Source organism: Eupeodes corollae, chromosome 1, assembly GCF_945859685.1.
Source record: "Eupeodes corollae chromosome 1, idEupCoro1.1, whole genome shotgun sequence".
Lineage (NCBI taxonomy): Eukaryota > Metazoa > Arthropoda > Insecta > Diptera > Syrphidae > Eupeodes > Eupeodes corollae.
The window spans coordinates 9,929,898-9,952,576 of NC_079147.1; the positions used below are offsets into that span (position 1 = coordinate 9,929,898).

Below are 22,679 nucleotides of genomic sequence, written 5' to 3' on the forward strand. Positions count from 1 at the left end.
GAGTGTAATTATTTAGTTTTTGTCCAAAGGCCTGCCTTCCCAGAGAAAGATATTGGATAGCAATTAGTTTGTAGGAAATAGATAGGTACTCGTATACTTTATATACCTAGCTTTAGAGACGGATGTAAATTGCAGACAATATCATATACCTGCCTCGCCCTTCATCCACCTTAGCGTAGTCATTCAATGAAAATGGGAAAAGTTATTCTTTTGTTTTTGACAGTCACCAGTTTGTCATTAATGCAGCTTATACCTGTCATCAGTCTTGACTTCATAGTCATCGGTGCATCTTATTATCGGTTTTATATCTTGTCTACCTAAAAAGTATTTGCAAGCAATTAGGACTCGATTTCAATATCCATTGCGTCGCAATAATGTGCCGTGTCGAACTGAGAGTTCCAAAACCCTAATTGTTGTCACAATAGCTTCCAGACTTGGTAATCTCTATTGCTGGGGAAAAACAAATTCCTGGAATTACAATTCAGGACCCATTTGTGAAACTCAATGTCGGATAATGGTTAAGTGGTGCTAGAGGCGGGGTATAGGACATAGTTCAACTTATTTCCAAATTCACAGATTGAGGGGAAGCCGAGATATATAAATAAATAGAACAGGCGAATTATTAAGACATTCCCAAAAAGGACTTACTTGTGAAAGGTCATAGTTTCGTGTATCAAAAATAATATGAACGGTGTTTTTTCGACGTTCTTCAGTGTGGTCCTGGTAATTGCCGCAAGTGTATCAGCTGTTCCTATTTCAGATGAAGTAGATCAAGTGCCACCATTGCCTGCTGCAGAAGCCAAAGATGATGGATCGACGGACTTGAAGCCACCGCCACCTCCATCATCAGATGACAGTCAGTATTCTGGGAGTTCAACTGTAAGTTTGTCTTACTTTCACTTTGGGAAGCCTAGCCATATCATTTATCATCTTTTATAGACATCGACTGAAACTTTGGTTTTCGATCCATCAGGAATATATTCGGGACTGCTTCCGAGTGGAATTCCAGGCTATCCAGACCCCTTTCCGGGTGGATATCCTCAACCCTACCCTGGCTATCCTCAACATCATCCCCAGCATCCTCCTCCCGGCTATCCCTCTCCGTATGTCGTCCAAACTGGCTACGAGGGATTCCTTATGCCCTCAGCTCCAGCGGGTCAGTCCGTTCAAACAGACTCCCTGGGATTTCTGCAAGGAATCGTTCCTTCGACAATGCTCAGTTGGATGATGCGATCGATGGCAGTTGTAATGGGAACCGTGACCATGGTCATTATGGGGGGAGCCCTAACGACAGTCGTTTGTTCTCTGACCCCAATATGTTCGGTATCGTTTAAGTCGTTAAAGTTCTTAAATTGGAATGAGACTGCTCGAAGTGTTGGCATGATTGTGGGTAATGAAATGACTCCGGAACGTGTTCGAAGGGCTGCTAATTTTGTGCATCAAGCAATTAAGAAGTACAGTGAGTTGCAGAGAGCATTTGCAATCGATGATAACACAGCTGATGTTAAAAATTGATCGACGAACAACAAACTAATTTATATAATTTAACTTATAAAAAAATGTATATTTAAAAGTAAAAATGGAATAAACATAAAAACTATGATAAGAAAAAATAAAAAGGTTTTCTGGACTCCCAAAAATAAGTAAGAATTGATTCTTAAACACTTTCAGAAAAAATAAAGTTAAGGTGTTTTATTGTAAAGGTTCATTGAAATATTCTTTTGCTGCGAGGTCGGCTGATTCGTTCCCATTGACAATAATATGTGATGGGATCCACACGATTTTTAAATTTGGACCGTGAAATATTATGTTATCTCGAATTTGAGTTATTAAGGATGTGTTTTATATCGCGAACAACAGAGAGGCTGTCTGTATATATAATAGTTTTGTTCTTATTCTTCACGGCAATATTTATTGCCTTAAGAATTGCTGATGCTTCTACCGAAAAAATGGAGAAGAAGGTTGGGAGCTTTTCAGCAAGTAATGTTTCACCGTTTTCGTTAACAATGGCCATGCCAATAGCCAGGCCGTTTTCGGAGCCATCAGTGTATAGGGCGTTGCAGGTGAAAGGTGGAATGGAGTTTTTCAGTTCTTGAAAGAGTTGAATAAACACTTCTTTTGGTTTCGAATCTTTGTTGTGATGGGACAAGCTAATGTTTATAGATTCTTTTGGCAATAACCAAGGAAGATTTTTTGTTAATGTTGGGGGATAGAGGGTGATTAAATTAAAAAAATCGAGAGTATTTCTTTGGAAGACATTCCAATCTGCGTAGTCAGTTTGAAATGTTGAGGTGAGAGTATGGTAAATTTTTTGATGACCGAGAAAAGCATTGGTGATGATTGGAAAGTGGTCACTATACCGTGTAATAAGTCTTTCCTTTTCCAGCTTGATTTCGAAAGTAAAAGAGTAAGATCAACGTGTTTAAAAGTGCCACGCGTTAAAAAGTGGGTTAGGCTACCATCATTTAAAACGGCTAAATCTGAATTAGTTAAATATTTTCAACTTCTCTTCCTCTTGCTGTCATTAGGAGAGCCCCATAGAGGGCTCCAGGAGTTAAAGTCACCTGCCAGAATAACTGAGGGCGTACATAAAATGGAAAAAGCTGAATGATGTTCTTTACAATTGGCGCACTGTATGCTAGTGCATTTTTTAGATTAGTGAGGGGGAAGGTTACATATGTCACACATGTTTGGTCTTTTGTACACCTTTTGGCGGTATGCCCTAGAATTTGACAACGTTCGCATCTCATGCGGTTCGGGAAGTATTCCTGGATGATCCCCGTTGCACGTTGTATACCGTTGTTGGTTTTATTGAATTTATAAACGTCAACAACTCCCTGGTCACGCATCTCTTCTATTATTTCTTTTTCGGTTACGTTAATAAGACAGGGTGCGAAAACCGTTCCTTTGGAAGAGTCCTAAAGCGGATACACTAACGAAACGATGTTGACGGCTCCGAAGTCAGTCGGTGACTGTGTAGAGAACTAATTATCGGCACAGAGTGCCTCATAAAAAAATGAACACTAAAAAGTGATTTGACTTTGAATGTGAAGCAGCACGAAAAAAATCGTTTGGATGGCTGAGAGAGTTTCGCAGACATAGTAACCAATTTTTTAAAAGGCTTTACATTGAATCGAACAAAAAGTACAAACGTATTTGCCAAAGGAAAAAGACTTTGTTTTATGAAAAAGGAGCTTTACAACTGACTCATTGCAGAAACTCAAAGGATTTCTGGGAAACCTTAAGAACCCTTATGAAACTTACGAATCAGTGTTAAACTGTCTTCAAATGGGTAAAAAGGTCATTTTCAAAAACTTTTGAACCCAACAAACGATGTATGTACCAATTTTTCTTATACGATGACATTTTTGGAGAAAGATATCCTGAATGATGATAAAAAGAATTTATGTATTTTTTGTCGATTTCAAGGCTGGATTCGATTTAATCGACGAAAGAGCCTTGTTTTACAAGGTATACAGAAAAGCATTGTCAAAAAAGTATGGAAGAGTGATATTAAAATTGTAAGATGGGAATAAAGCGACTGTGTGGAATGGTGATGAAAGATGTGACTGGTTTGCAACAAAAATGGGTGTAAAACAGGAATGACCCTTGAGTGCTTATTTGAAGACAAAGTTAGTCTTTTTGCTGTGGAATTTTACGGTCAATTTGAAAAAATTGAATGCATATGTATTTAAAAACGTATCTGTCAGATTAGGTATAAATAAAAAAGACATTTCAACCATGAACATATCGAACTTGTGAAAACTTATAAATACCTAACAAATGTAGCAGAATCTATAATGATGTATGAAACACAAGATTGGGGCTACAGAAAATATGAATCGGTAGAAAATCTATTAAGATTCTACTGTAGAATGGATTTTATTCCTAACGTTCAAACTTTCAATGAAAAGGAAGTCAAATATCACCAAAACTGATGAAAAATGTACACTTGAATGTAACACAGGCAGCTTCTTCAGTTTATAGAACATAACTAGTACGATTTAACTTCATGCCTCATCGGGAGGATCTGCCGATTATTTGCTCAATGTGCAATATGTCGGTAAGAGAAAGAATTAAGAAGGACCTTTTTTGACGGAAACAAGATCCATGATGATGATATAATAGCGCATCTTAACTGAAAAACCTATGACCTACTGAATCCAAATACATTTTAATTTGATTTTTCTTTTTAAAAACTATAAGCTTTTTGTGTATTTTCAACAATTGTTTTGAAGATTGTCGATCGTGCAGATGGCAATGCCATACTTGTAATAATTTTTTAGCTAAGCTTGCCTATCTTTCCATTGATATGGTTGTCCCAAAATTCAGGGAAAGTAAAGGAGATCAAGAATCTTTCTAGAAATCACTACGCATTTGGATATATTAGGGTTCAAGTAAAGCTCATTTAAGTAAAACCAGTTTCAAATTTTGTCAAGGTCCTCATTGATATTAGAGGCACCATCAATGAGTTTACAGATGACTTATAGATAGAGAATAGTAGAGGACCTAGATTCGAAACTTGAGGAACATCGCACGAAGTAGGTAAAAAGCTGAAGAAACATTCACCAATCTGAACTACTTGTTTTCTATGAGTCAAATAAGATTATTTATAAATATTAATAATTTTTTAGGAAGTAATCTAATTTTTGCTGTCTTTCAATGGTCCCATCAAAACAGTATAAAATGCATATGTAATGGGTTAGCGGTTTCAAAAGTATAGGGCTGGAATTCGACATATGGGAAACTAAGTTATTTAACCAATTTTTTTTTTCAGCTGAAACTCTGATATTTACGAAAATTGATCGCTTTACTTTCGAACAACGTAAAGAATTTGTTAAAAACTACTACAGAAGTGGTGAATTTGCCACAGCCACGTATCGTGCTTTAAGAGGAGATAATGGTTTACACAATCGTCCAAATATCGCTTCTGTAAGTAAAAGTGTTGCCGAAAACTCTAATGCGTCCATTCATCGTCGTTCTCAGAAATTAGGACTCGCTAACGGTTCATTATGGTGTATTGGTCCGATTTGTCGGATTGAAAATTTTGACATTTCACGACGTTTTAAGATCCCCAGAGTCGAAATAAAAGATTTTTAGTACGTTTGCGATGTTTTTTTTCGAGCATAGCTCAAAAACCAGTAGAGATATCGACTTTAAGTAAATTTGTTATACAGATAATAATGCAGAAAGATTCAAAAAGTAGGTGGTTTTTTACCATACTAATTCAAAAAAAGACGCTGGAATGCGACCCACACTGATAACTTCCCATCCTGCCTGTCGGTTTGTAAAAAAAATAAAAATTAATAGCAATATTTTGCATATGATAAAATAGTTTGATTTCAAAATCTTTTTTTGCTAACGAGATTTTTTAGTCGTTAACTAATTCTTACCAACTTTAGCAGCATTTCTTTAAACAAATTTTTTCTTGAATAAACAAATACAAATTGGATGAATGAAATTATTTTGAAGTCAATTCTTTCTATTGTTCGCGTGATATCGAGAAATATTAATTTGTACCAAATGAAAAAACCGGACTGTTGTATTTTTATCAAAAATCACTGAATACCGAAAACAATATTTTATGTGATATAAAAAAAGTTTGAAACCAATATTTTTAATTTTTGAGAAGCTATTTGAATCGAAAATACATTTTTAGGAAATTTTAGTATTTCATTATTTTTTGTAGGTTTTTTGTGTTAAAAAAGTGCAAATTCGATTTTTCTCAAAATTGTATGGAATATTGAAAACAAAATTTTCTATAAAATAAATTAGTATAATGCCAAAAAGTTTTGAAAACATATTTGAGTCGAAAATCAATTTCTACCAACTTTTATTAATTTTGTTTAAGTTTTTATTTTTTGTAAAAAAAAACTGTCAATTCGATTTTTCTCAACATTTTACTGAATGTTAAAAACAATATAACAGATGACTTGAAGCCATAATCTCAATTTTTTGAAAAGATGTTTGAGTCGAAATTCCGTTTTTACCAACTTTGAGTAATGTTTTTTTTAGGTTTTTATTTTTTGTATGAAAAAACTGTCATATAGATTTATTTTCAACATCTTTTCAAATGTCAAAAACATTACTCATCGTTGCACGAAATTGTTTCTGAGATGAAATCATATTTAAGTCGTAAAATATTCGAGGTGACAATTATTTTTCAAGTCTCCAGCGTCTTTAGTGAAATATTTAGAGTTAACCAAAGTGTTTAGCTTTTTCTAAACTGCTATGGTAAAAAAAACACAAACGCCTTATTATTTGTATAAAAACATTTATTTGAAGTCGATATCTCTTCTGGTTCTTGAGCTATGGACATTCACGAGCCAATGACGCTAGAGACTTATGTATATTCAATTTCTAATTATAAAGTTCAACGCGATACCAAACAAATACATTTTTAAAAATAAATCTTTTTTATAAACCAAAAAACCTGAAAAAATGTTTGTCCTCTCAAAAATTTTAAGAACAGAAAATAATTTTATCTCCAAAATAATTTTGTGCAACGAAGAATAACGTATGGTAAAATTTTGAGAAAAATCAAATGAACAGATTTTTCTATAAAAAATAAAAACCTGAAAAAACATTACTCAAAGTTGGTAAGAATTGATTTTCGACTCAAATATCTTATTAAAAATTAAAAGTATTAGCTTCAAACTTATTTTGTCTCACAGAAAATGTTGTTTTCAACATTCAGTGAATTTTTATAAAAATCCAACAATCTGTTTTTTCATAAAAAAAATAAAATTGGCTACAAATTGTTGTGCGGTTCTCAATATCTCATTAACAATAGAAGATATTGATTTCAAATTCATTTGATTCATACAATTTGTATTTGTTGATATAAAAAATGAAAGCTTTTAGGAAATGGTACTAAAATTGGTAAAACTTGGTTTTGGACTAAAAATCTCGTTGACAAAACTAGATTTTGAAACCAAATTATTTCATTATATTCAAAATATTGTTGGTCATTTTAAAATTTTAAGAATACAACTTTTTTACTACAACACGAAAACCTACAAACACAAATTGACAGACACGGCATGGAAAGTTATCAGTGTGGCTCGCATCCCAGTTCTTGAGATATAGATGAAATCAAAAAGTAAAGGTACCTAAGTACGAAGTACACACAATTCAACAGAACTACTTACACTTTGAATTTAAGATGAAATAACAATCCTGATGCATTAGTGAAGACTTTAAAAGGGGGAATGTAACAAATAAGTGTTTACTTAATAAATTGATGTAAGTCATAAAAGCTAATAGCCCTATTTATATCGACATGTCTAATAATCGATACAAAAATTAAACTGTACACAATAACCCCATCGTCAGCTCCATACTCCTCGAAATCACTTCAACCCATACTCAACAAAATTCCTGGTGTCATTCATATTTTTTATGATCTGTAAAATAACTCATTTGGAAAGGTCTACGACCTAAGTCAATTAACTCACTCATAAAACGATACAAAAAACAGAAATCTGTATAAGCCCCCTTCCATCAGCCCACTCCAAAAATAAAACCACTTAAGCCCCAAAATCTATAACCATCCCCACATTGTATCCACTCAACATGAACATCACATCGAAATAGAAAGAGTATATCCTTAAATTTTATTTCTAACTATCTTTCATCAGGCAGCTTTTAGAAAACTCGTGGCAAACGGAGCTATACCACCATCTAACCAACCTAACCCAAACCAAACCACATCCTTCCTTCCCATTTTTCGTGTGTGATGTAAAAACTCCTCCAAAACAATCAATGTTGTGTGACCCAAAACCTGCCGCTACAATTTTTCTGCTTTCTACATTTTTATCCATTTGCTGGCTTCGGAGCAATTATACTTTCCATTCATATATCGCTGCCTCAGTTGAGCATAACCGAGCCGCGAAATATCTATGCTAATGTGTCATCATCAACATCATCATCATCATCAGCTTCATTATCATCATCATCGCCGCGCATAGATAGATTTCCACATCCGCACAAATTGGGTCGAGCTATTTTTACTACAACCGACATTCTGTGTCCACTTCCTTTCAGCCATGATGCTAACGTGAGCTGTGAGCTCACTACTAGGTCGATTTTTTTGTTATCCTTATAAAAATACACCCTAAACACTATAAAAGGATAATGGTATGCCATGCCAGGAGGTGGTGGTTACTGCTTAGAGTGAGGTTGAAGACTGAATCTAAATCTGAAGGCTACACAAGCCCACAAGTTGAGTCGTTGTCGGGTATATAGATATATGTATAGGGAAGGGCATCAGGATAATTTTAAATTAAGTGTTCTCAATATGATATGAGAAGAACTTCTCATTAGTCTCGCGTCGTGTCGTTATCGTGTATCGTCCTCTGTCAGATAAGTGAGGCTGAGGGCTTGAAATTAGTTGTACGACTTACACCATGGCCAGAAGAAGTGTTCTTTTGATTTTCTGTCTAATTTGTGGCCTGTGCTCGGATTCCATTCCATCTGTGTCAACCGCAAGCAGAAATTTATGGCTCGGTAATAGTCTAAGTCTAAGTGAAGCATATCCTTGTACGATTTGTGTTTTTCAATTTGAATGCAAGCAAACGTATAAAAAGTCTCCAAAAAAGTACAAAAATGTCAGCAATAGAACGCGAGTGCATCCTTTCCCTTTTTGATTTTCATTTTTATTTTGTTGTAGTTTATGTTGTTTTTTCCAGATTGTCCTTGTATCCATGCAACAGAAGTGAACGAGGACAACCGCGGGGTGTTTTTGGTTAACTCAAGCAATCCGCGTTTCGTTCGGAGCGATTGTGTTCTGGTTTTCGTAATGGGAACTGCGAGCAATATCGTTCAGCTTGAATTGAAGGACGTTCAACTGCAGCCGAAGTGAGTTTGTGTATTGAGTGTGTCTTCCTTTTCAATAAAACTTATTTCTATTTGACTCGGTGATTTGATTGAATGTATACAAGTGTTTCGGAACGAAAGAGGAAGCAAATTTTGATAAGTTGCAGGTCTGTATATGGAAGTTAATTATGGGGAGGGAATCTTTTTGAGGGTTCTCTTGTTTTGATAAATACGATCCTTTTTTTCCTGTATGTTATGGCACTTTAAAGACAGGCTATTGCGGAGTTTAGAAGTTTCACGTTCTTAATTGATTTCCTTTAAGTATATAACATAAGAGTTAGCTTTGAAAGGGGTCCTTACGACCCCTTACATTTATTTGTAGAGATCCGAAGTGGGAAATGAGTTTTGTCATTCAGAAGACCTCCATTGAGTCACAAAGGAAATATCGAAGAATTGAAAATGCACAGTCTCTCTATGGGAGGGGGGCAAAATACTCCCAGAAGGAAGTATCATCACCCCCATTTTTATCCGTTCTCTTCAGCTTTCATCTTTTTCTTCTTTGACTATAAACAACACTATACAATTTAGTATTCGGTTGGGTGGCAGAAGGCAGCGAGTGTCTCTGTCAATTAATTATTTATGACGCGCACAATTTATGCTGAGGAAAATAATTTTTGGAATATTTTTGCAGCAGCTAAATGTGATCAGGAATAGGAAAATATATTATGTACCCGTTTTACTTATATATAAAATTTCAATTTTGTAAATTGATTTAAAATAGATGTCACGAGACCGACAGCAGGCAATGCATCGGTCCAATGGATTCTACTTTGCTTAAAAATTATGCAGATATCAATCTTGGAATTAAAACGCAAAGCAGAGCGCAATTGAGCAATTATTAGAAGACTTTGTGTTTGGCATTTATATTCATAAATATTATTGAGTGTGCACCTTGGAAAACAGTGGCGGCACTATGCACGAAAATACAAAACAAGTAGAATGGGATTGGAAGTGGAAATTAATTAAATTGCATTTTTTATTGTTTAGTTTCGAAATAAGAAAAGATCTGCTGTGTAAAGGTGAAAATCAATTTCAATTAGTATAGTTTTGATTTGATTTGAAAACTGGAATTTAGTTTAAGAAATGTGTATCTTCAAATATGTGAAAAAATCGATAGTTCAATTAAAAGGATGTTTGTTATAAATGGAAGTACATTATTCTATCAGAAATTAAGTCAGTAGGGATGCGATTAATGGGGAATGAAATATACATTCCAATGCAGAATTCTTGAGATATAGCTTCAATTGATCATAAGGCAAGGTATTCATTTTAATTTTAGTTAAATAAAACCACTTTATTGGAGGTAAACATAGGTCAAACAATCAGATATCAGGTAGTTTACGCTTTTTGTATATAATACAGACATTGTAAAGGGTTCTTCAATATAATAGATAGATAGATAGATAAATCTTTATTCATTAAAAACGATACAAACTAATTTACAATAGAAAAAAAACATACAAGCATGGCATTAGAGCCGTCTGCCGAATATTATCAAGATATTTACATTAAGAAAAAAGAGAATTGTGGAATATAACTTAATATACTTTAACTGATTGTCGAAATATTTAATTTTTTTTAAATTTTTTTTCTTAACTCAAAAAACCGAAGATGGCGAAGAAGTGAAAAGGTTTCGGAGAATATGGACTTATTGTTAACTCTAAGAGGTTAAAGTTATTAAATATTGGGGCTTTTAGTTGAGCTAAAATAAAACTTTTTTTCTTTTTTTATTTAAGTAGATACTTCAAAACAGACTCAAATAAGAATTTCTGTATTTATTTGCATGGGAAACAAAGCGTATCAGCAATTTCCAACCATACTCCCCGTTAAAAAAAAGACGTTAACATTCTTCCGACGAAAAGAAGCTTTTATCAAAATGAAGTCTACAGATTTCTTGTAAAATAGGACAAGCCGCTATAAAATGGTAAACATATTCGTTGTGGTTTTAGTTGCAGAGTAAACAAATTGCATCTATGTCACTTCTATGTGGCCTGTAGTTGAGCTCAAGAGTTTCAGTCCGTATTTTGAATATCAAACTTATATTAGGAGCAGAAAGGTCCTCACAGAAATAAATATAATCACCAAAGTTAAATTAAGAAGGCTAAAAGTTGCTCTAGAAAGTGATTCCCTAGACCTTTCGAGATTGGTTTTGTACATTTCCTCATCAACCATCGAAAAGCAGATGTAAAAAGTATTTCTCCATTCTTCTTTAGCGAATACTTAAAGGATTTTGTATACCTTTAATATGCCAAAGACACAGTGTGAGCATTAGGAAAAGACGGAAGGGTTGGATAGGACGTGTCGGTTTAAAAGCTCTTTTTTGAATACTGTCCAAGAGGCTTAAATAAGGTACTGGAGGACCAGCCCAGAGATGAGAGTTATATTCAAGTTTCAGACGCATATAGGTTTGGTAGATTGTAGTTAGATCAGACGAAGAGACAAATTTCTTGCAACGTCTCAAAAAACCTAGACATCTTGCGGCATTTTTGGCAACATCGCGGATGTGATCGCTCCACAAAACATGGTTGCTGATGTCGGAATTTAATGAGCTAATCATATTTTGAAGAGGAGAGTTGTGAGTCTGGAAACGAATATGAAAAGCTAAGAGTGCTATCGTCGGCGAAACAATGTATTGGATTAGAAGTAGCAGACAGGAGATCATTTATAAAAATGAGGAAGAGGGTCGGAGACAAAACGGAGCCCTGGGGCAAACCAGCATTTATGTTATGAGTTTCAGACTTGAATCCGTCCAAAACAACTTATATTTAACGGTTTGAAAGAAAATTTCTAATCCATCGAAGAAGAGATTCGTCGATACCGAAAGCACGCATTTTCAATAAGAGAGCAAGATGCCAGACTTTATTAAATGCTTTTGAAATATCAAGTGCAATAATCGTACTTTCTCCAAAGTCGACCTATGAAAGCCGTATTGCCGGTCATTAAGAAGCTTCCGTTCCTCAAGATATTTCTTAAGCTGATAACTAATCAGCGTTTCCATGACCTTAGAAGAAAGCGGTCGGTAATTTGTGGGAGAAGAAGATTCGGCTTTTTTTGGGATTGGCTGAACAAATGCAGATTTCTAACTACTCGGAACGAGTCTAGAAGAATAGGATAGATGTTAAAGCTTACGAAGTGGTTTCGCTTACATGCAAGAACACCTCTTCAGAATAATAGCGGGGATACCATCTGGGCCAGTGGATTTATGAATGTTGAGATCTTTAAGAACTATCGCCACAGTTCGAGTACGAAAAAAGATTGGTCCCATAGAATCATTTGCGCGTTCAAAAACTGGGGGAGTCATGACACTATCTGGTTAGGTGGAATTTTCGGCGAACTGCCTTGCAAATAAGTTGACTTTATCAATAGAGCTGGCTAAAGGAGTGTCATTGACAAGAAGCGTAGGAACCGAGGAAGAGGAAGAATTCCTCATGTTTTTTACAAATGACCAAAAATTCTTACTGCCTTTGGGACATTGCAGTAATTTTTGGTCATGTACAAATTTGGTTTTTCGAATATAGGCGTTTCAGGTCACTCTGGCTTGCTTTAACTGTTTCCGGTTTTCCTCAGTTGGGTTGACTTTAAAACACCGGAAGCTTACTTCTTTCTCCTTGCTAACCTCTTTGCAGCTCGAATCCAACCATAATTTAACCTCGGGTTTAATACTTTTAACCCTATTCGGGATAAACGTTTCCATTTCCAGATGAATCATACTAGAAATCCTATCTGCACTAGAGTCTACGTCGTTACCAAGGAAGCATGGCGACCAGTTTTAAGATCCTGAAGAAATTAATTGAGACCGTCCCAGTTGGCTTTCTCGTACTGCCCAACGATTCTCTTTGGACCACTTTATTTAACTGGAAATGTTTGACACGGGAAAGTATGGTCCGATGAGACTAGAGGCGTCAATACACTGATTGTGTACTTATCAAGATCAGAAGTGGGAAACAAGTCAAGTGTATTTTCTGCTCGGCCGTTAACTTCTGATATACGAGTAGGCTGAGTAAGATGGTAAAACTCAGCAAAAATCTCAGCACACATTCCTTCGGGCGTTGTCTGGCCCGAATGGCGAAGCCACTTAGAATTGTGAACATTAAAATCGACTGTAATAACAATGTCAATGTGATATATGGCATAATTAGGCGTGCTTCGGAAGATTGTTTTGAAAAAGTATCTCTGAATGACTTCCATATCCTCTAGAAATTATTATCCATACACTTCATTCCCATATAAAAAGCAATTGCATTATCACCTGGTTAACCTCGCGTGGGTTGGTGTTGTCCTATATACGTCAATTTTGCTTGTTAGCACAGACATACATCCAAAAATGGCCTCGTAATTAAAGTTGATATTTCATTCAAAATTGGGGTCCTCTTCGAAACAATTTGAATCTCAGTCAGCGAACAAATGGCGTTGTGTATGGTCTTGAACTTTGAGCTCCTGGGTCACTTAGATCTTGTATGGGTGTAGACCCAAGTCCCAACCCAAAATTTGTCAAGTTAAAGTCTGCGAAAGGTAAATTTGGCATAAGCAACTAATTAATAAACAAAAGATTTCACAGATGTCACCAAACCAAAATATGGGCGCCACGGGGTGCCAAAATCTACCTGCGACTATTCAAAAACTCATCATTTATTTATAACTCTATTCTATTATAAAGTACACGTGGCACGTGGTGCGTTGGGCTGTCATGCCATAGGTCTTTGGTTCGATCCCTGCCTATGCTATCTAAAATACACGTGTACTGCATCCTGCGAAGAATTGGAAAATTCTTAAATTCAAAAGGTTATTAATAACCGAATAGATTAAAATTTGCAGCGACTGTTTCAACAACAGCGATAGTCAATTTCCCGTTGTCAATTTTGGGATCCGAATTTTTAGTATAACTCAGTAGCCAACATGAGAACTTTTCTTAAAAGAAAGTGAAGCTCCAGTAGTCAATATGACAATCGCGGTAGTCATTATGACAACAGCGGAATTCAATATGAAACTTGTTTTTGAAAACGGAAATCTAATTTGACTACCGCATAGTTATTTTGACAATTTTTGATAGCCAATTTTTTTCAATATTAATATAATAACCAAATTTTATTGGTGACTATCGAAGTTGAATTATTGACTACTTTTGCTGTCAAAATAAGTCAAATGTCAAGTTGACTACGGACAATTATCAATAGAACACGTTTATGATAGTTTTCCAAGGAGATACTATAAAATGCTAATGGAGACTATATTTTTATTTGAAATGTAAAAGAATGTGACTACTAATATATATTGTGGTTTCACCAGCCTTTCTAACAACGTCTTCAATGTGACTATTCTTACAAAGGTTCCTATATAAACAAATTCTTAGGTTATTTAAGTTGTCTTCTATAGAACAATATCGGAAAAGTGTGATGAAAAAAATGTTTCTCTAGAGATATAACGACATTTGTTCAATCAATTTCTAATTTAGAGAAGTTCATCGTTGACCCTAGATATCAAAAAAAGTTAATGTCAATGGCTTAAAAATGCTGGTTTTTCTTTAAAATAAACTGAAAAAGGAAATAAGTTTATTCAACATATCTATGTATATCTTCTGGTGCGACAAAATTCAAGTTTATTTTTATCTTTCCATTCTCTAATTTGTCGAAATGATAATTTTGACATTTCTCGACGTTTAAAGAATATTAAGAAAAAACAAACATTTGAATCCATGACGTATAATAGTATAACACGGAATTTATTGCAAGAGATCGGTTGGCATGGGGCTTGATTCTTTATGAACCATTAGGTTGTAAAATCAATGTTACTAATTTCATAAAAAAAGCATCGCTCTATAACGCCAAACGTGTTGTCGAAGCGTTTTTTCCCAGCCTTATTCCTGTTTAGTAAATAAGACCCTATTAGTGAATCATCTGAGATATTCGTAAATAATTCTCATCAGGCTAGTGTGAGAAATGTTTTCCGAATTGATGCCACACCCTCAGCTACAACAGCCACATAGTAGTATGATTACCACGAGAGACTCCAAGGACAATGAGAGTCGTGCACTTGCACTAGCAGCCTCAATAACATTTTGCACAAACTTGCGTTCAGGAGAAGCAATTAGTGCTTTTTTTTATTTAGCATTTTGTACTTCATCAACACTATAGACTTGTTTCTTAACGCTGATCCTTATGAATGGGAGATCAGTATATTATCGCCGCTAGGCTCTTTTGACCATTGTGTCATATCTGCAAATTTCTCATACCCAAAAACCTATTTAAAGTAAAAACCACAACGAGAACAGTTTGGCAATTTAAAAAATTCAACTGGAAAGGTCTCAAATAATTCTTCATTAGCTCTAACTGGTCCTCCACGATATTGACGTGAATTCCAGCTCAAATATGGTAAAAAAACATAAATCCTTGTGGACTAAGAAGTTTTATCCCGAAAATGGTAAAATCTATCAAACCAAATGAAAACTCATGGTTTGATTCGAGCTGTTAAGGGGTCATTAGGATCAAAGACGTAAGTTTCCGGATATACAAAGCCAAACCCACTGAGAAAAACCGGAATAAGTTTAAACAAGCTTGAAAAACATATTTCAAGCATGACATTTTTGCATGACCAGAAATTACGGCAAAAATACTACAATGTCCAAAAAGTATAAAAAATATCTATGTATTTGTTAAAAATGTGTGCAACACTACGTAATCGTCGGTTCATGCGCTCGTTTCCAATGACACTAATTTTGTAAACTCGATTGCTAAAGCCAATTTGCTCAAAGCGTTAACTGATCTGTAGAACTAATCTACTGTCGCACTATTATATTTGCTAGAGTACTTAAAGATTTTAACGTTTACAAATCCGCTTGGGCGGAAAGTATCCCCGCTATTATTCTGAAGAGGTGTTCTTCAACGCTAGCAACACCATTGCTTAAGCTTTTTCGTCTGTCCTTCCAGAGGTATAAATCCGAGTGGATAGAACATAGAATTTGTTAAGCATGTTTTTTCAAGGGCATGCAGAAAACACTTATCAATTTTTTAGCTCAATAAATTCCCGAAGAACGAAAAATTTTGTATAACTGGAAGTATGGCTTTCGAACCAATAAGTTCACTGCTGGTCTCACATTTCATCTCACCGAACAAAGAAATAAATCTGTAGATGTTTTAAGAGCATTGAATAGGCATTAAGCTCTCTTATCAAAAAATGCGAGCATTTGGTATTGATGAATCTTTTATTCGTTCGAGTCGAAAACATTTCCGACTATTCAATCGAAGTAGTATCAGACGGGTTAAAGTCTAATATCTATAAAATAAACGTTGGTGTGCCCCAGGGCTACATTTTGTCTCCGATATTCTTTCCTTCTTTAAAACATGTTTTTTTGTAAGAAACTTCTAACCCACTTAATTATTTCGCTAATGAAAGTACCCTAAGCATATCAAATGCGTTTTAAGATTCCCATTCTTGTCCTTGTCCAATGGGGAATTGAAAACCCTGTAGAATTTAATGCTTCGAAAACTCAAGCTTTACCCTTCAACAATTCCACTATCCATACTTTTATTCGTTCAAAACTGACCAATATTTTTCTTCCTTAAACAATCCAAACGATATACCCGAATGCTCATTGCTCATCATATTTACCTTGAGCCATATTTCGGATGTACCTGTAAAGTACAGTGTTTCTTTCTTTAGCCGTACTTCACGAATGTGTATCGCTTTATAAAACTCAATATTTCCCAGTTACTAAAATGTTCATACATTCAAAATATATGTCCTTTCTTAGCTTGTCTTCTAATTAATTAGTCGCATTGTGTTTAATAATTATAAGGGTATTCAAAACCCCTTCAGTGCATACAAAATATTCTAGAGCCTTACGGTTAAAACTCAAACATGGGCGCCAAGAATTGGACAAAAATTTTCGTAGTGAGGGTTCCATCTTACCCCCTTCAGGAAGGAAAATTAAATTATTAAATTATGTTCGGCAAAAGAAAAATAGTTTATTTAAAAAAGAATTGAAAGTGTATCTCATTTGTTTTAATAATTGTGAATTAACTTTACTTACTTTTTTACTAAGTATTGGAAGCTATTCAGTCTTAGAGCTCCTAGTTTATAGACATTTTAAAATCATCGGAACTACTTTTTTATTAAATTCTATTTTTATTTATCTTGTGTGAAATGTATTTTAAATCAAAAAGGGTATTGTGTCTCTCATTTCCCCCAATTGCAGAAAATACATAATCTTTTGCAGCAATTATGTCGCCCTGCCACCTGCTGTTTGAGAAAATGCGTTGTGTGTAGTAAGCGCCTCGCCATTGGCGGTAAGCTTATCTGCAAATTAAAAACGGAAATCAGGAAAGAACATTTTAAAAATAAGAGAAAAACTTTATTAATAAACATTAAATATACAAATTAAAATACAAAAATTATATTTTCTAAAAATATACCTATGAATTTTCAAAATATTACACACCTCACACCACTCAATCTGCGACCAAAACCAAATCATTCACATATGAAAATTCTCAAAAACGTATGTAAATCAAGATCGATTGCTTTTCCAATAAAATGGGTGCCTTTTCTAGGAACAGCTCCCAGTTACCGTACCGACAAGAACCGTGAAAGTTGTCTCGAGTTGTGTGGTCCGTGTTGTTGTTATCCTTCCTTTTTAGTTTTTAAAACTTCGTTCAAAAACAAAGTCCTTAAAATCTTCAAATCCAAAAATGTCTATGGAAAATGTGATTCCATTCGAGGAACTCGAAAGGGTGAATATAAATAATGGAGTACTCCTGCACGATTGATTTGTTATATACTCCTCCGTGTCCTTTGGTATATTTTTGAAGAAAAGAAAAAAATCTGCTGCCAGACGACTCAAGGAGAAGGAACAAAGGGCCCTTGCCGAGCAGGAAGTCGATGAATCATCGCCCATGGCAGTGATCAATGAGATTTTCAATCCCAAACTGAAGATACCCAAAACTGTCGGCCATTACACAGTTCCAGATGAAGTGCACATCGGCGATGCGGACGCCCTCAAGGATCTAGATGAGAAGAAACTAGTTGAATTGAAAGAGGTATTCCATGCCTCTTAAACGAAGAAGAGGCAATCTTAGCTATAGGAATATGAATATGAATAGGAATAGGTGCTTCCTTCACATCACAAATATATAATAACAATCAAAATGCAGGTCTTCCTATTATTCGATACCGATTCGGATGGCTTGATTTCGCGCGAAGATCTCAAGACAACCCTACTGGCACTGGGCAGTGAGGCACCAGAGGAAATGCTCGACGAGATGATAAAGGAGGTAGAACTACTTGTTTGACACGCTTTTTGAGATTTATACACAAATGTTTTTATGTTCTCCGTTCTTGGTTGTATGGTTGTTGGTTTTCGCCCTTGGCTGCAGGCCAAAGAGCCATTGGACTATGATGCATTTGTGCAGCTCATGGGTTTCCGGACGATTGAGCTAGATCCCGAGGATGTCCTACTGGAAGCGTGGAGCAAGTGGGACGACGAAAAAACTGGGTTAATTGCGGAGAAAAAGTAAGAGCAAATAATATTGTGTTCACTTTTCACGTTCACTTTTTGTTTGTTTATTTGTGTGTGTTTTCGCGTAAAAGTGGGTTAAAGTTGTAAATTTTCAATTCATTTTCCAGAATTTACGAGGAGTTAACTAACTACGGGGATAAACTATCCAAAACTGAGGCCAGGGAGGCACTTTCTCGAGCTCCGATGGCGAAACCAAAAACACTGGACGAGCCACCGATGATTGATTATCCGGCGTTTTGCCGAATGTTGTCTGGCATCCGGAAACGAAAAACTAAATAATTAACAGCAAATATTTTTTTAAAAAATTAATTCACAAAAATACAACATTTTAAACTTTTAAAATTGATGTTTAAATGTGTTATGATAGTAATTTAAGTTGGCTCATGAATAACATCAATTAGCTGATGGTCGTATGGAGTTAGGGATGTTTAATTCGAGAGCTGGGAATTGTCAGGAAATTCATGGTCGTTGATAAAAGCAGGAACTTTTATTCTCTCCACAGTTAAAAGTTTTTCAGTGAACATTGAACTTGTAGGATTGTAGACTATTGCAATTGCATAAGAAAAATATCTTCAAGATAAACTTTTGTTAAACTTTGAAAGGATTGTAGATTCATTTTCAATCGAGAGAAAGTGAAATTGTTGTGTTATAAAACTTTTCCTCTGCCTTGCCTTTTTTTCAATATAAATACATACACTCTCGCTTTTAATAAATTACTTAGCAAATTTCGATTTGTGAAAGCTGACAAAAAATTGAGGTTTTAGCGAAACCATATGATTTGCTATTCGGGTATGTCTTTTTTGAGCTTGGCTGCAATTCAGTGTTAAGTCCTAAAAGAATTGTACATACAGGAACCTACAGCAAGGTATGGATAATTTAAACGGTGTGTCAAGCGAGGTGCGGGAAACCGAATTGTTATGAGTATGGGTAGTATCGACTCGTTTCGAGATACTATTTTAGTAACCATGGATTACGCATCGTGCTGGATTGCTTATCGTGTCTTTGTCTAAAACACGTTTGTTGAATCGGCTCGTTTAGTTTTTTAAAACCTAGAAGTGAGCGAAAAGTTGAAGACACACTCCAGAAAATATGGAAAGAATGTGTCAAGTAGTTGAATCGAGCACTATTCGAACGGCTGTATGTCACGGTCGACCTCTAGGGATGTTAGACACCTCATTTCTGTGGATTTCGTACATTGGCTGCATTTTTATCAATAGGTACACAATAACTGTTGCAGCAAAACTAATAAGAAAGATGGATAAGGTTTGCAGAAACAATGTTGGAAATCTTGACAACTGACACTGTTCTTATAATGAGCGACGAAGACCACTTTTATTTATCAGGAGTGGTTAATAAACAAAACTTCCCTTATTGGGTATCCGAAGACCCACAAGAGCTCCATGAACGACCTCTTCACAATCCCAAGGTCAATGTTTGATGTGGCATTAGTCGAAACTTAATTATTGGACGACTGACATATTAACTTCATTACTGTATGGTTTCAACAAGATGTTGCGACTTGCTATACATCAAGATGAATAATTTTTTTTTTAAAGGGGACGTTTCTCGGACGTCTAATTTTATTGCGTGGAGATGTGGTTGATCGATTTGTCAGCATGTATTTATTTTTTTGCCCCGCTCCTATAGTAAAAAAATACTTGTTTTTAACTGTTCTATACAAATCCGTCATTAAACTTAGTAGTCTGAGTTATCATACTCTCCCTAAGCAAAATATTTGTCGTTTAGTATTTTTTTAAATAAATTATTAAAAATGTTAGTTAGAGTGGAAGATGTATTATTCCATCATAATGTTGCTTTAATAATAGCAATTATTTTTTCTGGGATGCCTCTACTCCGTAAAGCTAACCATATATACTCCCTCTTAATGCTATTAAAGGCCTTCTCGAAGTCGATGAACAGCAGGTGTAGTGGTCATCGATATTCAACGCACTGTTCAATAATTATCCACAGGATATTGATATGATCAATACAGGAGGACCCAGCGCGGAATCTTGCTTGTTCGGCGTCGAGTGTGGCCTCAAAGTGTTCTCTGATGCGTTCCAGTATGACTTTCGCTACTTTTCTTGCAAGGGCAGGTAGAACGCAAACTCCTTTCCAGTTTTCGAACTTTGTTAGATCTAATTTTTTTGGGAGCTTGACGATCATTCCCTTCTTCCACTCATCGGGGAAGCTTTCGGTGGCCCGGTTTTTTTCTGAGCGGATGAAGCAGTTCGCTTGGTGACGTTGGCTCTGCTTGTAAAAGCTCGCGGTGCGGATTCTGGGATTAGTTTCTTCAGGGAAAATAGAGAAGGATTAAAGTTTTGAATATCAAAACGATACGGAAAAACAAAGTTGGATAAAGCATTCCACATTCTCGATGTGCAGTTTAAAAATAATCTCTTTATTTGACAGTACGTCCGAAATTGAGCTCAATGTTAAGCTGATGTGCATTCCCAGAAGTACGAGTATTACGGCTGAATTGTTTGAAGGGGGGAATGCAACTCGCTAATTTGACAGAGCACTGTTTATATAAATACCAGTAAAACAACAATAGACATAAAACCTTGTGGCGGTGTTCGAGTGAAGTAGTTGTTTCGGTTATAGTTCTATCTAATTTCAAATTCCTTTTTTGGATCCTGTCCAAAATATTTAAATTTGTTTTAGGGGCATCTGTTATATTCATTTCTTAGAAGAATTAAGGCTTCGTTCAATCCATTTCAGAAGGGGTGACAAATTTCTTGCATCTTCGTAGAAATCTTAAGCACCTCGCAGCATTTTTTAACAATATTGAACATGTGATCATTCAAATTGATAACTTTTTTGAACGCAAGTGCCACTTATGAATAGCGGCATCAGAGGTGTGTTACTTTTTAACGACAGAAGACAGCTGAGCGTTTGAAACATTAAATTCTACGTGGTTAATAATTCCCAGTTGGACAATGTTGTCGAGATCGGCATTTAATGGAATGCTGAGGGTACTGTCGTAACTATAATTACAGAGCTAAAATTTGTTTCCAAATCAAAAAATTTTTAAACGTTTAAGACATACTCTAAATGCTTCTTACAATTTGTAAAGCATAATTTATCCTTTTGACGTTTGTTATCTCATAACAAAAATTAAGGACAAATATTCTTCGAAGATAAGTTGATTTTGAACTGGTAAATCAACAACCACCACTAAATTGTCTTATGGTTGAATTTGGGGTGCATGCACCACGTAACTTTTACCAAATAATTCACTCGCCCATCATCTAAGTTGGAAAGATAAATTAGCTAAAGGTGAGATAAGAAAATTAAAAAAAATAGTGCACCGGCTGTATTTCAATCAGGTACCTCTCTTCTACCATATCCCATAAAAAATAAAAACAAACGAGCTTGCTTCTTTAAACAAGACTTTTAAAATAAAGAACTCCTTTAACTAGCGTCGCCTTTACGGCTTATGAACGAGAATAGTTTACAATTTTGCGCCAGAAATTTTGGAATAATTTGGATAAAAATACACTTTATCCCCTCTAAACTCACTTTTTTTCTTAGGAAATCTTTCGGAAGATCTCCAACAAAATAAACTTTTGTTAGAAATTTCTGGAAGTGAATACATTTTTTTGTTCAGCAACTTTACTCTGATAATATTCCATGGCTGTAACCCTCTTTGAATGAATGAACCTTGTCCATCTATAAAAGAAGAAGGTTAAGATGTTTGTTCTGCATACGCTTATAATATTTTAAACAGGCCAGCTCTTCTGGCACTAAGTGAAACCAAGGTTAGCGAAATCACTGATCATACGGAGTTTAACCTCCATGGTTATAGCTTAGTGCCATTATTCTTTTCTCACCATGGTCTAGCCATTTACGTCCGTAATGATGTTGCCTACCAGCTTTTGCCGCACAGTGAGATCGTTGTTACGGGCGCTTTCAATGTTCACAATTCTTCGTGGTTGCGCTATTATGGTCAAAAAACATCCGTATGTCGAGATTTTGGCGGAGTTAAACCATTTGAGTCAATTAGTTGACGAGCCAACTCGAATGCCTGACATTGCAGGTCAATCCGCCAATACTCTAGACTTGTTTCTTACCTCTGATCCTAATAAATATACTGTCAGTGTATTATCGCCTATGGGCACATTTGACCATTGTGTCATATCTGCAAATTTCTTATGCCAAAAAATGTCAGTTAAAGTAAAAACCCCTACGAGAACCGTTTGGCAATATTGGAAAGCCAACTGGATATTGGAAAGCCAACTGGTCTCATTGAATTCTTCAGGAACTTTCACTAGTCACTATGCTTCCTCGA

The 22,679-nt window shown here is 35.4% G+C and overlaps 2 protein-coding genes across 2 annotated transcripts; both read left to right on the forward strand.

Moving 5' to 3' along the window:
- Window positions 1–260: 260 nt before the first annotated feature.
- LOC129939881 (uncharacterized) lies at window positions 261–1,602 on the forward strand. The gene is made up of 3 exons (XM_056048062.1): window positions 261–517; window positions 577–879; window positions 940–1,602. The coding sequence occupies exons 2-3, from the start codon at window positions 685–687 to the stop codon at window positions 1,513–1,515; spliced, it is 771 nt and encodes a 256-aa protein (XP_055904037.1). The 5' UTR covers window positions 261–517; window positions 577–684; the 3' UTR covers window positions 1,516–1,602.
- Window positions 1,603–17,426: 15,824 nt separating this feature from the next.
- LOC129939723 (myosin regulatory light chain LC-2, mantle muscle) lies at window positions 17,427–18,734 on the forward strand. The gene is made up of 5 exons (XM_056047839.1): window positions 17,427–17,603; window positions 17,682–17,909; window positions 18,024–18,143; window positions 18,246–18,382; window positions 18,496–18,734. The coding sequence occupies exons 1-5, from the start codon at window positions 17,562–17,564 to the stop codon at window positions 18,665–18,667; spliced, it is 699 nt and encodes a 232-aa protein (XP_055903814.1). The 5' UTR covers window positions 17,427–17,561; the 3' UTR covers window positions 18,668–18,734.
- The last annotated feature ends 3,945 nt before the right edge of the window (window positions 18,735–22,679 follow it).

What these genes read in the sequence shown, in the direction of transcription:
- LOC129939881 (XM_056048062.1), top strand. Translation starts at nt 685, where the DNA reads ATGAACGGTGTTTTTTCGACGTTCTTCAGTGTGGTCCTGGTAATTGCC. An exon ending in AGTATTCTGGGAGTTCAACT is followed by an intron (nt 880 to 939) that starts GTAAGTTTGTCT and finishes CATCTTTTATAG; the next exon opens with ACATCGACTGAAACTTTGGT.
- LOC129939723 (XM_056047839.1), top strand. Translation starts at nt 17,562, where the DNA reads ATGTCTATGGAAAATGTGATTCCATTCGAGGAACTCGAAAGG. An exon ending in CATTCGAGGAACTCGAAAGG is followed by an intron (nt 17,604 to 17,681) that starts GTGAATATAAAT and finishes ATATTTTTGAAG; the next exon opens with AAAAGAAAAAAATCTGCTGC. An exon ending in AACTAGTTGAATTGAAAGAG is followed by an intron (nt 17,910 to 18,023) that starts GTATTCCATGCC and finishes ATCAAAATGCAG; the next exon opens with GTCTTCCTATTATTCGATAC.